At 49.6% G+C, this 17,515-nt stretch overlaps 2 protein-coding genes across 6 annotated transcripts in view; both read right to left on the bottom strand.

Moving 5' to 3' along the window:
- Nucleotides 1–3,568, bottom strand: part of MICALL2 (MICAL like 2) — a 28,177-nt gene extending 24,609 nt beyond the window's left edge. For all 3 annotated transcript variants that reach the window (XR_005103881.1, XM_037385275.1, XM_037385276.1), the window contains exon 1: nt 3,350–3,568. Coding sequence is in view for 2 of the 3 variants with exons in the window: in XM_037385275.1 (XP_037241172.1) it covers nt 3,350–3,492 (143 nt within the window). In the remaining variant the exon portion in view is untranslated. The remainder of the gene's footprint in view (nt 1–3,349) is intronic.
- Nucleotides 3,569–13,188: 9,620 nt separating this feature from the next.
- The window catches only part of INTS1 (integrator complex subunit 1), a 29,212-nt gene continuing 24,885 nt past the window's right edge, over nt 13,189–17,515 (bottom strand). For 2 of the 3 annotated variants that reach the window (XM_037384725.1, XM_037384726.1), the window contains exons 41-47: nt 17,365–17,492; nt 16,763–16,875; nt 16,043–16,156; nt 15,076–15,146; nt 14,441–14,532; nt 14,218–14,327; nt 13,189–13,794 (exon numbers count right to left, since the gene is read on the bottom strand). In XM_037384725.1, coding sequence (XP_037240622.1) covers nt 13,679–13,794; nt 14,218–14,327; nt 14,441–14,532; nt 15,076–15,146; nt 16,043–16,156; nt 16,763–16,875; nt 17,365–17,492 — 744 coding nt within the window. In that variant the 3' untranslated portion in view covers nt 13,189–13,678. The remainder of the gene's footprint in view (nt 13,795–14,217; nt 14,328–14,440; nt 14,533–15,075; nt 15,147–16,042; nt 16,157–16,762; nt 16,876–17,364; nt 17,493–17,515) is intronic. The other variant, XM_037384727.1, reaches the window with a different exon arrangement.

Genomic DNA, 17,515 nt, shown 5'->3' with positions numbered 1-17,515 from the left:
AAAAAGATTGCTGAAAAAGCCTGATGCAGCCTTTACCAGCTCACAGTCCTTGAACAGAGAGGGTTTAAATCAGCACGCTCTGCTGGGAGCAGGACTTTTCAGCTGTGTTCTTTTTGGAGTTGCAAACAACCTGGGGAAGGGGGATCAGGGCTGGGAATCCCAGGCGGAAGATGTCCCCCATGCACTCATCCTCCTCTCAGCAATGCCTGCTCCCCCTGCTCTGGTCTTGCTGGCACGCTGCATGCTGGGGGTGACTAACAACAGATAAGACTCCTTGACCCTAGAACCATCCTCCCCTCACGCCTGTCACACAAACCACAGCCCCACAGAGGCCAAGCAAACAGCAGCTCTGCTTCATCCCAGCCTTTTACTAAGGAGATGAAGACTGTGGGCAACCCATCTTCAGCATGCCCAAGGCCCTCCCTGTCTGTATTGGTGACTGTTGGCCTCATCCTGCAGCGCTGAGCTGACAGCACCTCAGGAAATGCTGCTGGAGGAATGGGCGCCTGCTAGTGCTCAGCTGCTAAGGGGGATTTCACAACCAGTCAATTCCCAGAACACCGAGCTGAACACCAGCTTGCAGTCTGGGAAAGAGCAAGATCCTGGACGAAGAGAAGGAGCTTAATCAAAACCTTTCCTCGACATCTGGCATCAATATCTGAGCGAGCGTGCACAGTTCCCCTGCTTTTTCTAACTCACTTATCAAGCCAAGGCCACTAAAACTGTGGTCGGAGCTTGCACAGCCTTCACCATCACACACAGCAGCCGCTGACCTCAGCCTCCCACCACCCACCACGCTGCTGTGAGGCTTCACTTCACGTCCCTCTGATGAGAGGAGCCTCAGGGCCCCGCCGCAATCATCCCAGAAAATGGGCTGGGACCTGCCTGACACAGCGTGCGTGCTGGGCTGGGGCTGGCTAAGAACCACTCTTCAGCTGGGACAAAAACGAAATGAATTTCCATGGTAATTCAGCATGCGTCTCCACTCCCCCAAAACATCCTTGGGTGAGTGGGAAGTGAGTGGGAAATGCATTTCTAATTTTACACAGCCTGCCCTGTTCGCTGATAACATACAAATCAACAACAGCCAAGTTTGATAGAAGTTACCATATTTTCCTTACGTTTTCCAGCAAGAAAGCAGGAAGGGGAAAGAGACTCCCACCAGCCTGTCCTCTGAGCCACATACCCCGTAAGAGAAGCCTGTGATTATGACCATGTTTTGTAATTGCTTGAGGTTTTCCTGGGAATTTCTCAGGCTCCTGCAAAGAGAAAGCCCCTGCACTCCTCAGCCCAAGAATGTCATTTGTGTAAACCAAGATGGAAAACACACTGTTGCAAAACTCCGATGCCGTGACTGAACCGTGTTCTGCAAGTGATTGATATAGCAGAGCTGCTGCAAACACACTAAGCACTCTGAACACCAATTATCCTTTTTTAGTTTTATTTTCAGTATGATGCTTTTAATCTTCAACTAGGATCTTTGCTCGAAGCAAGGGGAGGAGCTCAGGATAAAGCACTTCAAGCCCCTGGGAAGCAGGAGTCACAACCACCAGTGCACCCAGCCACATTTCTCTGCCAGTGGCTCTAGCATTCCCGACACTCAGAGAAGTTTTTACAGATTGATGAAGAATCTGAAAAGTATCCAGCACCAGGATCCGACACATGACACTCAGCAGCCCTAGCCACCAACCACTTGAAAGTGTAATTTCCTTCCAGGAGGACTTTGCCCAGCCAAGGATGCACCAGGTACTTTCCTGCATTACACCACTGACACTCTTGAAGGAGGTCGCTGATAAAAGCTTCTCTTACTTTAACCTTCAGGCAGTCTTTGCTGAGCTGGTCCAAGTCAGAAAGAGCTTCTGTAAGGTTCTGAATAAAGTCAGTCAGAATTTCCATCGTAAAAGAAAATGAATGGGAACAGAGAGATACCACAAGGAACACCTTCCCTCTTCAGCACAGGAGAATTTATTTAAAATACGTCTATCCACAACCCTCAATGCACAGTTCAAGGATTATAAACAACCCACTAAACTGGTCAACAGAATTATTCCAGCTCTCCAGTGGCAAAGCCCCTGTGTACACTCATCCCAGTTGCAGATGGCCAGGAAGCAGTTACAATCCCTCCACGAGCACTTTTTGGACACGTCAGCCTTTCAGCCCTACTTTTTGTGTCTTTGGGACTGTGAATAAAAGGAAGGAAAGGAAATATCTGGAGTCACATGGAGATAACAGCATGTCAGGAAGCCGTAGACAGCAACACCATGGTGACTACCCAAGCACTGGGGACTACAGAGAAAGCGTGCCTGAAGCTCCTGCACTAACTTCCCGCTGCCCAAGAAGCTGCCCAAGCCTGCTTCTGCCTCTTCCAAGTTTCAGAACAACAGAGAATAGAGGGCAAGAGAAGATCTTCTCCTTAGTTTCCACCAGGAGCGAGATACCTATAAAAAGAGATCTCTGCACATGAACCCAAGCAGCAGGCTCTCCCGGGAACATGAGGAAAAAGGCAGAATTCAAGGAACAGGAGGAAAACTGCAGTACAGATAACCCAGTGTGGTCCTCTACCAGCTGGACACACCTGGCTGGGAGAGACCTAACGCTTAAACCAGTGCTCCTAGGCAATCTTTGTGCTGCTCCCTTCCCTTGACCTCCCCCCATCAACACCCCCCTCTCCAAAGTCCAAAGAGACCAGAAATAAAAAACCCCACCACCTGGGAAGCAGATCTACGTCCCCCTGTGGGAATTCACCTTCCCAGATGTCAACGTTTGGGCAGGGACAAGTCAAAACCCAGAGGGTGCCAGCAAGGGGTGGAAAGTGCTTTGCCTCCCACAGACAGAGCTCTAGATGGGAAAAACCAGAGATGTGCAGGAATCCAGCGGCTGCCAGGCCCTGCCCTTCTATTATATTTTGTTTAAATAGCCCTCGCCTACCGAGGAGAGCCTAGCCTAAGCAAACACCGACAGCAAAGAAGGAAACCAGTGTCTGAGCTTGTTTTGCAATGGAAAGGGCGCATTTAAAACATCGATAATTCAGCCACAGAGGGAAAAAAGGAAAAATATAGGGGGGAAAAAGGCTGGCCGGCAGCAAGAGTGTGTTGCTTGGAGATTTCCAGCATGGGTGCTGGCACTGCTCCTGGTGCCAGCTGCCGGCCCACAGCACCGGGAGATGCTGTGAGCGAGGAGGAGCAGGGGGGAGCTGGGCATCTGCTGGGGGTGCTCAAGGCAAGGCAGGGGCCTGGGGGCCGGGGTCTGCAGGGGCACGGCGGGCTGCCCGCAGCCCAGCGAGGGGGTCCCAGGCCCAGCGGGCCCGCAGCCCCCTGCCCCGGCCTCGACGCCCGGCGAGGGTACTCACATGAGGTCGGGCCGGTGCCGGTGGAGGATGGCGCAGAAGGCGAGGCCGTCGCGGAAGGAGGTGGTCATGTTGGTGATGCTGACACCGCGGTAGCCCTCGCACTGCTGCTTGCACCACAGCTGCAGGTTCTGGATGGCCGCCATGGCCCCGCGGGCCGGCCCGGCAGGGCAGGAGGCGCCCGGCCCAGCCCGGCCCCGCCGCAGGCTGCCGGTGTGTGGCGGCCGCGGCGGGCAGCGGGGCGGGCGGAGGGGCGGGCGGGGGGCGGGCGGCGGCGGCCCCGCAGGGCCTCGCTCCGCCTCGCCCGGGGCCGAGCCTGGCGGGGGCGTGTAGGGGGGCAATGGGGGCTGTGAGGGGGCAACGGCAGCGCCGGGGCGGGGGGGTGCGAGGCGGCAGTGGCGGCAAACGGGCGCGCCTGGGACACGAGCGGCGGCGTGTGGGGCCGGGGGGCGGCGGCGGCTCCGCAGGGGCCGAGGCGGCAGGGGGTCCCGGGGTTGGGCTCGGGGCCCGGGACGCGTCCTGTGCAGACACGCAAAAACATGGAGTTTGCTGCGGGAACGGGCAGCCGCGCAGGGGAGGCGTGAGGAGGTGGCGGGAGGACAGAGCATGGCTGCCCGGGGACGGAGCAAAGGGCCTGCGGCGGGGCAGGGAGGGCAGGGGGCGGCGGGGCCAGGGCCCTGCCTGGAGCGAGGGGGCAGGGGCTGGGGAAGGAGGCAGGAAGGTGGCCAGGGCAGGAGCGAGGGAAGCCGTGGCCAGGGGAGGAGGCAGGGCAGTAGTCTGGGAAGGAGCGAGGGGGACCGTGGCCACAGAAGGAACAGGATCGTGGCAAGGGAAAGAGTGAGGGGGTCTGTGGCCACGGAAGGAGCGACATCGTGGCCCGGGAAGGAGCGAGGGAGGCCATGGCAGGAGGCAGGGCAGTAGTCAGGGAAGGAGCGAGGGGGGCCGTGGCCGGGGAAGGAGTGGGATTGTGGCCAGGGAAGGAGCGAGGGGGCCGTGGCCGCAGGAGGAGTGAGGGAGGCCATGGCCATGGCAGGAGGCAGGGCAGTAGTCACCGAAGGAGCGAGGGGGGCCGTGGCCGGGGAAGGAGCAGGATCATGGCTGGTGGCCAGGGAAGGCTCAGCCCTGCCTCGAGCCGCACCGTGATTGCCAGTTCATTGTGGCTGCCCTGCAGCACATAAAATAACTCACCAGATCTCGTGCAGCTGAGAAAACGGCAGAAGAGAAAAGGTAACACTTTAAGAGCTGCCTATAAATTACGTAAAAATAATTAATAATACATATAATATATTAATGGCATTTCTATGACATGATATGGATAATATACATTAATATATAAATACCTCGCAAATAATTCAGTGTGTTTCCCTTTCATCAACAATCACTGGCCAATGTATTTACTTTATGGTAAGGATTATACATTTCATTATAAATGGCTTGCTGGGCATGTCAGCAACTTTTACATCTCCATTCACTTTATTATTAATGGTTTCCTGAACAGTAACGGCATAATAATGCACACAATGCAGCATGAATATTTGATGTGGCATCTATAGTCTCCCATTTATCATTTATAACAGGCTACAAAAACATTATAAAACATTTATTACAAATTTATAGATCACTTTATACTAAAACAAAGTTGTGTTATAAATACATTATTAATCCTTTATGCCATTTATAGGAATCCCTTGTAATAAGGCCTTAGCATATGTTGCTGCACAACTGTAACAAGAACGGTGGGGGAAGGAGGAAATACGGCACAGTGAGCCTTCTCCTGAATGCTGGGTGTATTCTTGTGAAGGAAAGCGTAAACATCTGCACTCAAAATTAATCAGGCTACCAAGGGACCAATCAAAAGAAACACTGGATTAACTCAAGAGTTGTTGGTTGTTTTCCCCCTCCCCGGAAAAAGGTGCTTGCTTTCTTGCAAGTTGGAAACTTAACATGCGGAGGCCTGAAAGCTGAGCTGTCCTGCTTCATTTCCACACCACCTTTTCATTAGAAGGATAAAATTTGCATGATTTACAAAGAACCAGCTGGATAACAATAGACAGCCTTTCCTGTCCTCTGTCATCAGGTAGCTTAGGGCTTGGTGAGAAATAAAGAGGATGTCATGGGTTTAGGAAATGCATTTGTGGGCTTTCTTTTTCTAAGTCCCAAAGACTGTTTTGTTCAGCAGCGTGCATCCCCCTGCCGTGCTCACAATCTACATAGAGCAGCACTGGGAAATGACAAGAAGAAAATGATGTTTGAAAATTGAGTTGTTGCCAATTGCTAGTAGTACAAATGGTGCAAATCAGCTTCTGAGCTCAGCTTTGACACAGCTGTAGTTACCCCTTTCAGATTTAATGGCCCAGATGGGGCACAGCCCAGGGAATGATATTTAGTTTTTTAAAAATGTATTTGTTTAACATGACAATCTGTCTTCTAACAAACCCAGCTTAATGAGTTGATGCAGTTAGTCCCTTCTCATTACCTCGTGCTTTGGGAAGGGGCAGCTTGGGCTGGGTGGCAGGGGACACAGACCCATGGAGCGGAAAGCTAGGCTGGACTCGGAGAGCAGCTGTGATTTTCTGTGTATCACAAGCCACTACATTTTACCTCGTCCCTCCCTGCACTGAGCCTGGTCATCTGTGTTTGACTGAGATGGTCCTATCAGAAAGGCATCCAGGCTTGCAGATGCCAGAAGAAGAAACTGTTAATTGCTGGCTCCAAGCTACGCATCCCAAGGGTTAGGTTGGAGGTACAGCCCTTGGTACACCAGAAGAATCAGGTCCACATTATACGCTAAGGTGATTAAAATGACATCGCTGAAGGAGTTAGCTAATGCAGTAATAGTATTACTACTGGGCCAATAATGGCTTTTCAAAATACAGGCATCAGTGACTTGTGCAGTGTTCTTAGTGATTAAGGAGAGCTCTGCAGGAGTTTGTAGCTATGGTGAGTCTCTAATGCACCAACAGGTAAACTAACAAGCACTACTAGCAGAGGAGCGGGGCAGGAAGGGAGCAGAGCTGCCTGTGCAGCTGCCTAGCTATTACCCACAACCGCTGTTCTTCCACAGCATTCCTCATGGGATGATGCTTACAAATCCTTACTCTGGATTGTGTTTTTCCCTTCCACGTCTTTTCCTTGGAGGAACCTTATATGTCCTCATCCTAGTTTTTGGACCTTGCCCACAATCACTGAGCTTTTCCCAGTGCTGCTGTGTGAAACTTCCCACCTGTGATGCACTGCCAGCTCATGGAGCAGAGCGTGTCCTGAGAGTGCAGTGCCTGCTCCCTCCAGATCCCTTCCTGAGGCCCATTTGGAGGCTTTGTGGAGAGCAGCAGTCCGCAGACATGAACTGATTTATTCTTCTCTACTTACGGATTACTCTTTTCTTTCTTTTCCACAGTCCTTTTCAGTTCTCTTCCTAGATACCAAACTGCAACAGAGAAATGCTGAGTGCTTCCTGAGGGCTGCTATGACTGGTGAGGATCACTCTTTGCCATTACCTCTTAAATTTATACTGGTTCCTGTATACAGCAGCCTGGAGTTCACTGGTAGTAGAGAAAAAAATTAAATATACAACTAGGACCACCCTAAAGCCCAAAGAAAAACAACTAATGTTTGTTAGCTTGTGGATTTGAGGCAGGGGCGGGAAGAGTTGATTCCTTATATCAAACAACGTGGGGCTTCACGAAGCTGAGAACCGAGTGATACAAGTTTTTTTCCTAAGAGTGTAACACCATGGAAAAATCACATCTTTTAACTATTGTGGGAAATTAGCTGGTCAAATTGAGCTACTTCATAATTTTGCTGCAGGCTGTACGCAGGGCTGTTCACTCCCAACAATAGGAAGTGTGTGTTGTAGCCAAGAGCTCTCATACATTCCTGTGCCAATGGCTTGTATTAAAATGAGGGATTCAAAACAAGAAGGAAAAAGTATGTGTCTCATCAGTAACATGCCTCATCAGCTCTCTCTTCCCAGAAGGCAGCCAGGCTGACTCCACAGAGACAGAAAGGCCCAAGCCAGGGAAAAGAAAGCCCCAACAATTTCACAGCTACTCACACAGAAATGCTTCCACACAAAACCCGCCTCTGCTTGGAGTCTGGCTAGTTTGACCTGCAAATCAGCAGAAAAAAAAAAAAACATTACAAAACTCAAGTCTGAACACGAGTTTCCACTGAAAGATGATGAAAGTGAAACGTCAAGTTACAGAAAGAGGCATTTTGGTACATCTCTCCACGACACATGCTTCTGAGAAGCTCATAAATGGTGATTCCATTATCCTAAAACCTCAAAGGATCAAAACCGCTGAGCATCAGAGCAAAGTGTGTCCTGTCACCAAAAGAAAAAAAAAGCCTTTCTCATGTTCCCTCCTGCCTGCCAGGAAGATGACCTGCTGGCTTTCCTGTCCCCCAAAACAGTGAGGTGCGGGACAGGCTAGAGGTTGATGACAGAAAGTTATTTCCAGACAAGGATGAGAGACAGCTCACATGCCGTGTCCTACACACCAGGTGAGAAAGAAGAATGAAAAGGCTATGAACAGCTGCGTGGTGGGTCACCAGAGAATCTCAGGGAGCTAAAAACAGCTTTCCAAGGGGACTGGGGATGGTGTTTGTTTCAGAAGGTGACCTCCCCTCCTCTTGCAAGGAAACTGAAACAGGCAGTGGTGACCCCTGATCTTTGTAGTGCCATGGCGGAATGCTCCCCCCAGTCCTCCAGGAGCTGCAAACTTCACCATTCTTATCAGATAGTGAAAGTGAAGGTGTTTTTTGCTGATCAATCCCATTTGGATAACGAGATTGGGTGAGGTGACCCCCATCTCTATGGGAGCAGGACCCACCCTGGAGCAGGAGCTGGCTTGGCTGCTTTGAAATGCTGCGTCTTATCAGCAGAGCAGAGTTTAAAGCCTAGAAAACTGATAATATTTGTTAGTGATTAACAATGTTAACATGCTGAAGCAAAGCAGCACTTTGCCTCTTCCAAGCTCGCTGTGAATATGAATAAGTGAAGTAGTCTTTTCCCGGGGGTGGGGGTAAACAAGGTCTTGTTCTCGTTTCACAGGAACACAAAGGCACTTGCTCATCATTCAGCTTTTTGCTGACCTTGGAAATCCAGCTGGAACCTCACTTGGAAGACAGACTGGCTCTTACCTCAGGTTGCTAACTTGACAGTAATAAAATCCTTGACACAGCTTAACTTTAAAGGCTAGAACTTTCCACTTCTGAACTGAATTGATGTGAAAAACTACAAACTGCCTTGTTTTCACACAGACCAAACCTGAAGCACCACGTGCTTTTTTGGGGGAAGAACAGGGATGCCCATAGGAAGTCTACGATAGCACAAAGTTCAAACTCTGTCTCCGGTCCAGGCTTAGCAGTGTCACCACTGCGTGGTCCTCCAAAGTCATCAGCACCTGCGTGTCCCTGTGTTGCTGTCTGGGTGGGTGCAGAACTGGGGGAGAGCCTGATGCAGGGGCACTACGAGCTCTGAAAGACAACTCATGGGAGATGTGGTTCAAGATGTCCTGCTCACCCTGTGCTGAGTGCCCATAGAGGTCTCGCTCCTCTCCAAAGATGTTCCCAGTAAAACCATAAGCATCACTTTAAATCTCATTATTAGTTAAAAAAAAAGGTAATTTTATTAGCCTTATGGTATGTTTTCCATTATTTGCATAATTGTTTAATGCTAATAAGACAATTAGCAATTCTTACAGCTTAATAATTACCCAGCAATGACTGGCCTATTGTAGCTTAATGAATTTTTTAATTGCTGCTGGGGGTCTTGACAGGGGTTTTACCCAGTATCTTCTTGTGTTAAGAGATGCTGTTCATGCGCAAACACGGTAACGCCAAAGGCAAGACACCACCAGCTACACAGGACAGGCAGATATATTATTATAAAGGTCTCTTGAATTTAAAAGGAAGGGAAAATGCAAGCTCTATATTCTGCTGCTTTAGGGCCAAATTATCTCAATGTATGGAGAGGCAACACAGATTTAAAAATCAGTCCATCTTAGGCAAATGCCAGCCCGACAGAAGCCAGGCTACTTAGCTGGTGTAGGGCTGGCTTTGAAACTCCCAAAGCTAACAAAAGTCTTACCATTTTTAGCTTTTAGCGATCAACTCCTGAAGTGTGAATCATACTATCCTAAACTGTGGTATGGCCAGAAGGAAGTTAATTGAGGGCAGGCAGGGCCAGGATTGCATTTGTCACTGACGGAGGTCACAGATGAGGTTGACTGGAGGAAGAGGATGGCAGAGCCCCAGGGAGCAGTCCCGGGATAGACTCCATGGCCCACATTTACACGCAGACAATAAGTAATGGAGATGGAGTTTTCCTCTCTTTTTGCACAAGATTTCCTGCATGCCGCTCCTTGCAAAGCAAGGCTTCTCTTTCTCTGCCCTTCCTTTTTTCTAACAGCTGGCAAAACATCAGTGCCTTTAGCCATGAAATCCCATTTGTTGGTGTTACCTGTATACCTCTCCCTGTTTCCGCTGCTGACGTAGCAGGTCGGGCAGATTTGCCTCCGAGTTCAGCGCTGGGACTCTTCCAGCTCCCCAGTGTCAAGCATGCCCCAGAGGCAGCTGCCACTAAGTCAGGAGCATGTAGGCACCTCCCTGGTGAGTCACGGTCCTGCTCATGGCCAAACTCACATGGTGCTCCGGGACATCTTCTATGGTTCCTGGGATGCACAACCCTGCTCTGCAGCTTTGACACATGCAAGGGGCCATGCTCCCAGCTGCACTGGGACTGGCAGGAACATAGTATGGCCAGGTTAGAGATGCCTGCTTGTGCCTGGCCAAGGCTGTGAAGGTCCATCACATGCATGCTGGACATTCCAGACCTGTCCATCTCCCTCGCGAGGCTGCCACATCTGGGTCATAAAAATATTTGATCTTTGCAGCAAAGAGAAATAATTTGCAGTAGGAAACTATCACAAAAGATGCCTGGGGTTTGCAAGGATTTATGATCTCCTGATGCTTTCAGGGTATGGAGGTGGGATCTGGTAACCTCTGAGGGGAAGCAGCTGGGCTTTAGAGAGGACCTGACATGAATGCCATTGCAACCTGGGCAAGGAGGTGTCACGTTCCCCTCCGCCCAAGCCTTGGCTCTCTTGCTGCAGCCTGCCTGCGCAATGCCACCATCTCCACCCTTGCGCCTCTTCCCAGCCTGGATTCAGGTGTTCCCGCCCCAACCTTACCAGCCAGTGCTTAGGGAAAGCGCCCTGCAGCCCCTCAGCTGCTCCAGGATTGCCCCAACTCTCTGCCACCTCTGCCCAGCGCCAGCCATGCAGGCACCAAAGCAGGGCCAGCTGATGCACAGGGGTTGGTGCCAGCCCTGTCATGAGCTGGGTGCAGCCACAGGGTGCCCAACAAGCTGCAGCCAGTTTTCCGTTCCCCATCATACCTCCCCTAGAGCTGGCATGGGATTCCCAGTGCATCCAGGAAGACAAAAAACTCCCCACGAACCAGTGTTCAGCGCGTTCCCCAGCCCCACACGGACTGCTTCAGACACCAGCCCCAGCGCTCCTAGGAAGCTCTTGACTACAGCAGATCATGGTAGAGAAGTAAGTGTCTAAGCAGGGATTCTGCAGTGTTGTCTGGAACTCAGAGGGGAGCAGGGATTTGTACTGGGTGAGTCATGGGGGCCCCATGGGCTTGGCAAGGAACGACCCTGCAAACCTCCTCGCCACTTCTCTTCTGAGCAAGGCACCAGGTCTTCTTTAAGAGAGAGAAGACTGCCCCAGTCCCCAGGAGGAGCCCAGCAGACCTGTGAAGGATAACACTGTCAGCTCAGCAGGGATGGGAGAAGGTGCTCAGCCAGGCGGAGATGAAAGTTACAGAGTGCTGATTAAAAGGCGGGCGAATGTCAGAGCATCAGTAACGCCGTCACTAACCGTTTTAGAGCTGTCATGGTTGCCTTCCCAGACAGGAGGGACAGGCTTCTGCCCTGAGCTGTCTCTGCACAGCCAGGCACCCCTTGACAGCCCTGCTCTCAGCTCTGATCTGGTTTCAGTGACATGCTTCAAACCAGGGCAACCTGCGCAGCTCCACTGGGTCCAAGCAGAGGGTGGCAGCAAAGCGAACGCATCGTGGGAACCTTCAATAGAGCAAAAAGGAGATCAACAAATCATGATGCCTTTTGTATTGGGAGATCTATGGGAAGGCCCAGCTCTGCAAAGTAACTCCCACCCACATTCCCTCCCTCTGAGTTTGTTTCCCCATCTCCCAAAAGATGATTTCTGCTACTGCTGGTAAAGAAATGCTCCTTCCACCGTCTCAGACACATCTCTTTTCACACTGCTCTGGAAAGCCTGGCTGCCCTCATCTGAGGGGTCATTAAGTAGTTCTGCCAACATCCAAGCATGCTCCTCCAAACCAGGCATCCTGGAGCTGGTCTGCTCACAGCGGGCATTGCCAAACAGACAGAATTTAGGGCTAACCACACAATTTGTTTTTGCCTGTAAACATTTTTAGTTGCAGCCCTGGAACAGGATTTCTGGAAAGCCTCACCTGCAGGGAAGACATTCACGAAAGCACCACTACTTCTTTGACTGGCTCTCTTTGCGTGGTAACAGTCTTGAAAAGATTTTCCTTGCTCCTTGGCTCAAAGCCCTGTGAAAAGCCCTCTTCCAGCCAGTCCCACGAGTTCCCAGCTGCTCTAGGCCTACAGCAGCACCAAAAGAACTACCTCGCTGCTCTGACAAACTGAGCAGTACCTTAATGATGTCTGTGATAATGGACTAAGGTAAGTGGAGCCAGTAATCTCACTGGGAACCCTTTAGACAGGCGTTAATCCTACTGTCACTGAGCCCCTCAGGAAAACCATTTCCCTGACTTGATCTTCTTCAGCTGTTCCTCCACATAATTTATATGTAGCTAATTGCCACAGTAGTGGCTCTGGATGTGAAGCAGATGCTGCTGAGGAAAAAAGCATGTTGCTTTTTAAAGTGATGACTCTAATCTCTTTATTTAAAGGCAAGGCTACTTACAGTTGATGGGAGGTTCAGATCTCTCCCTTTTCTTCTCTATTTCTCTGCAAAGCCAGCTGGACATTCATTCATATTTTGACGCATTAGCCAAAGTGCTCAGCTGTGGTACCCCTTGTTTGAAAGGATGGACAATATTTCTCCACCCAGCCACCCGTGAGGTCACAACTGTCCCCACCACCAGCAAGGAGATACAGACTTATTTACAGCTATCTATAAAATTCCTCTAGGATCTTCATCCTTAGAATATTACAAAGATTCTCTACTAGCAAGTGGAGTGCCACAGGAATAAAGACAAACGATGTGAAAGCAAACTAGTGACTAGAATTAAGCAAGACTGGAGAAGGAGCATATGCAGCACTTACTTCTCTGGAGCAGAGGGAAGGAAGACTCCTCTTTTTGTGTCCTCAAATGACGGCAAATAGGCCATCATCCCTATCAGCAGACAGTGACCAGAGAACAGTGGTCAGAAAAGTCACAGGGAGGAACTGGCAGATCCCAAAGAGGAAACCCAGCTGCTTGTTCGAAGACTCCACTGTGACAGTGGCCAGCTGCTGGGATGTTTGCAGATATACAAAGAAGTTTGTTTACTTGTTTTTAAAGAAAAGTTTTCTAAGTAAACTCTTGAAAGCTGTCCTGTCAGCAGCTGCTGCTGACCAAACTTATCTACGATAACCCACTGACCCTTCTAAACCTCCTCCATCTCCTACTTATCCTGTAAAAGGCCAAGATAGCTGTGTTGGCATTTGGCCATGGAGACAGGTCTTCCAGAGATGCTTTGTGTGGAATAACAAGAGGCTGGAGAACAGGAAAAGAGGGATGTCAAGCTACACCCAGGACAGCACAGAACCAAGAAAGGCACAATGGAAACAAAGAGAATTTTAATTAAAAAAGAAAAAAAACAAAGACCCCCAGAAAACTAAGTGGTCTCTTCTCCCTGCACAAATCTGCATGTTCCCTCCAACACAGAGTGCAGAGACTTCAAGTGCACGGCCCAGTGCTTCCTTCCGATCTCCCAGCAGTGCTGCCTTCTTGGAGACAAAAAAAACCACAAACAAACCAACAGCCACTGCCCCAAGATCCCATGAAGGACATGGTCCCTGTTTGGCACAACATTCAGGAGGTTCTTCTCCCACAGTAATGGTATCTTAGCCAGAGAGATTGATCCTTGCCCCCTTCTGATCTTCAGTCAGCACACTCTCCTCTTCCAGCACTGTCTGACTTGCCACATCACCTCTTTGATCCTCCAGCACATGGGGTGAAATACAGTGTCTTCTTACAGGGCTTCAATGCAGCTGCTGAGTCCAGCTAAATTAATTCCTCTGGAAGCGGAGCTCCCAGAACCACACGTTCATATCGTAGCCTCCATGTGCAGAACCTTCAAGGCCTCTGAAATCTGAGAGCTGGTGTCGATCTGGCCGTACATCCCCACCAGGAAGGCCCTGTGCAGTAACACTGCTGCGTGCTCTGTGAAAGGGAAAGACAGCAGAAGGACTGATCCGAGAGCTCCGACATGCAAGCAAAGGCAATCCAACGAACACCGGGGTGCATGTTTGCAGCTGTGCAAGAAATTCTTTCCTTCCGTAAGAACATGGCACAATCCACCCTCTAATAGCTCCGTAGGTATATGATCATGCGAGGGATCACAACTCTGAGAAAATCATAAGGGAGCAAATCTACTTCAGGGAAGCCTCCCTTGTTTCTATGTCAAATCTCTCTGGCAATGCTCAGCCCAAAGCTGCTATTGATATAGATCACCTGCGTGTTCGATGGCTTGGTCTAGGCAACACTGACCCTTGGCAACTTCCCAGGGAGGCTGTTCACAGCACAGGTGCCCACAAGACCCTTGTGAGGCCAAGCATGCACCAGAGGTGGCAGGTATCAACTTACCTTGGCAAAGGAGGGTGTATTCAGGTAGGTTCCTCAGTGCTGTCTGCACCACCTCAAAGTCTCGGCTGCCAAGGCAGTACATGAAGGTGGGAAGGAAGTCTGCAGCAATGCTGGGAGTAAAACATAGTGTAAGTACACTCCAGATCACCATCAACAGGTGTGCAAGATGGGCAGACAGTGCCCATCAGTGACTTGGGATAGCCTAAGTTCCAGTGGTCCTCACCTGGGGTTGTTTTGAATGGAGCGTAAAGCCAGGCTAAAGGCCAGGTTTCGGCAGGACTCCTCTGATGAACTCATCAGCTTCTGTAGGCTTGTCTGAAAGGAGATGCACAAATTAAGATCACACGGCCATCCAGGGAGCACAGGCTCCTCAGACTTGCATTACTACCCCTCCAGCACCAATTCAGCCCAACACACATCCAGCAGGTACTGGCTGAGCCAGGAAATCCTTCTCTGTAAGAAGGATTATCCTGTTTTTGAATACTTTAAAGCACCCTTCTGTAATCTTTTTCCATGTGGGACAGCTGAGTTTTCCCTAGGCTCCACTGTTTTCAACAGAGCTGTTCTGCTCTCTTATTGCCCCAATGCTAGGAAGAGCACAGAGCATTCATTCTTCCTCTGACGTAAAGAAAAGTTAAAATGGATGCTGGCAGACGCAGTACACAATGGAAAGAAGACTGCAGGGAAATAAATGCTGCCTGCTGTCAGAAGGCCTAGCTGAAGACAGATTTCTCCTATGATGCTGCAACATCCACCCAAAAAGCAGAGGAAGGGTAGCGCTTAAGCTGGCTGTGCAAAACAGACTCTGGTGAAAAGAATCTTTTCCTTCCAGTGCCAGTTTGAGACACTAATACTCACAGCAAAAAAGGAGAGAATTTCTGGCCTCCGTCTGGACATCTCATCAATGTCTGTCAGCACCTCCAGGATGTCTGGTGGAAGACACAGGTTGAAAGAGATGACTGAAATTCATTGATCCAGCAAAGGATCTTTTTCTTTTTCCTTTAAAATCCAGTCTCCCAAGCAGCCAAGTTTTCCCACCTGCACACAGAGCTAGCGTAATAAAGACAGTTCTTCAAAAAGGATGAGAACAGGTAGGCCACATGCCAGATCAGTACATCCCAACCTGCCCGGGCAGAGGTCACCAGCACTGTCATGCCATAGGAAGGGGAAGGAGTGGGGTGGGCTGGGAGGTTTCAATTCCAGAACACTTCACAGAATTCTTCTGTATGTGAAAGATCTTCACTGTTTTTAAAAGAGGCTTTTTGTGTCGAGGCAGGATTTCTTCCCCCTATTTCTACTGTGGGAGGAAAACTGTCACCCCAACAGCACTTAGATCTGAACGCTGGACAGCTATGATTTCAGACCTTTGGAGAAGCGGCATGTTGTTATGCCAGGTTAACATTATTTTCTTCCATGAAGGCCATTTGGGGTTTTCTAACAGAATCCTGCTTCCCATCAGTTTGGAATTTTTAGATCATTAAAAAAATGGCATTCCTATCAGCACTCCAGACCTGGCTCAGCTGAACTGCAGCACTCCTCGAATTACTCACACTATCTTCCAGAGCGCTTACAAGATCCCTGAAGAGCCTCAAAGCAGAGGCAACTGCAGCAACACTGAGCTAAGTGATAACAACGTCACAGGAAGCCTCTGTCACAGAACCATAGGTTATGGACAAGTTCAAAACAAAACCACATCCTAACTGGCTGAGACTTCCAAACACAAGACTGAAACTGGAAAGTAGCATGTAGCTGACAGAAGTAACAGGGCTGGCGTGTGACTGCATTTGCCTTGCATCTTTGTACAGCTCTGCAGGTCCTCACTTACCCTCAACGGTTTGGCCTCTGGAGAGCCTCTTCATATACGGGGCCATTTCAGCTGGCGTGAGAGGAGTGAAGAGAGACACGCTGACAAGGGGGAAAGAGCCAGCTGCTGCTTCATCTTGGGGGATGGCAGGGGGAGAGAAGGGGGGAAGAGAAAGAGAGAGAACAGGTCACTCCTGACAGTCTCTGTAATTTTAACAGGGAGACAGACCCAGTATCCCCACCAGTGTAGTGGTGTATCACAAGCTGACCAGCAACACTGCAATACAATTCCTGGCCCTCAACATCTCTAGCCTCACTGCACCTTCTGGTACCACCTCAGCTGATGTGAAGAGAAGGAACCTTCCTGAGCTGTTTTAATACCGAATAATTTTCCCATGCAAGTTGTAAACAGTGGAGAAGTGGATGTACCCTTAGGGTCTCCTGACAGGTCAAATTCTTAAGTGTGGCTGAGGAAGGGAAAATCCACAACAATGAAACTTGCCCTTGTTAAGAGCTGTTCTTCTGCTCCAGTAGTGATACCGCTGACAGGAAAACAAATTAACCCATCCCAGATACTGGTTCCAAACTGCTGAGCATACAAGTGCCATTCTCCACTCTAAATACCCTTTCACTGGGATGTTACAAGAAGAATGAGCACAGCATACAGCTGATAAAAGCATGTGTGCTCCAAAACATACTGCAGGTTCACCAGCTGGAATAACTTCCCCCACACTGGACTCACCACCCTTCTCTTCATCAGGGCCCCTGTCCAAGATACCGCTCTTACTAGGTAGACTCAGCCCAGCCAGGAGGGACTTCAGCATTGCTAGGTCACTGTTATCTGATGACAGGTCACTGGGGGAAGAAATGGCATGTTTAGCTTTCAGTAGCAATAAGGATATGAGGACAAATAACAGCATGTATATGTACACTAAACCATATAGCTTCTCAGAAGCAGAAACAGGATTCGCTTTCATCATAACTGGAACTGAAATGCATTTTCCCCATATCTGCAGGTGGGACCCTGCAGCCACCGCTCAGGGAAAAGCTGAGCCTCCTGCTGGCCCTCTGGAAATGGCTGCAGGATACTACAATGCCTCAACAGAATGTTTAGGCCATCATGCGAATTGAAATAATGATCTCACTTCCTTAGGTTAAGTTTTCACCTATAATAAAGGATACGCTGCTCATCTCAACAGAGACTTAAGGGAGCTAAGGGTGAAAAAGTGCCATATTAATAGCTATTATTTTGTCACATATTCATACTGATTTCTGATTAGCTCATGGCAGCCTGACTGTGCAAGCTCTCCATGAGCTACGGCTAACAAGAGTAAGGAAGCTTACTGGAGTGGATCCGAGTGCTTCTGCAAGAAGGAGACAGCTGCCTGGGCATTGCACGTGATGTACTTATGGATAAACTGGACAAATTTGCTGATGAAGGCAGCCAGGTGCCGCGAGGATTTTCTGTAGTTCTGAGAAAGGATCGAGAAAATAA

Source organism: Falco rusticolus, chromosome 4 (assembly GCF_015220075.1).
Source record: "Falco rusticolus isolate bFalRus1 chromosome 4, bFalRus1.pri, whole genome shotgun sequence".
NCBI lineage: Eukaryota > Metazoa > Chordata > Aves > Falconiformes > Falconidae > Falco > Falco rusticolus.
Note: the sequence above shows the minus strand (reverse complement) of the source record. Positions and strands in the feature narration are given on the sequence as shown.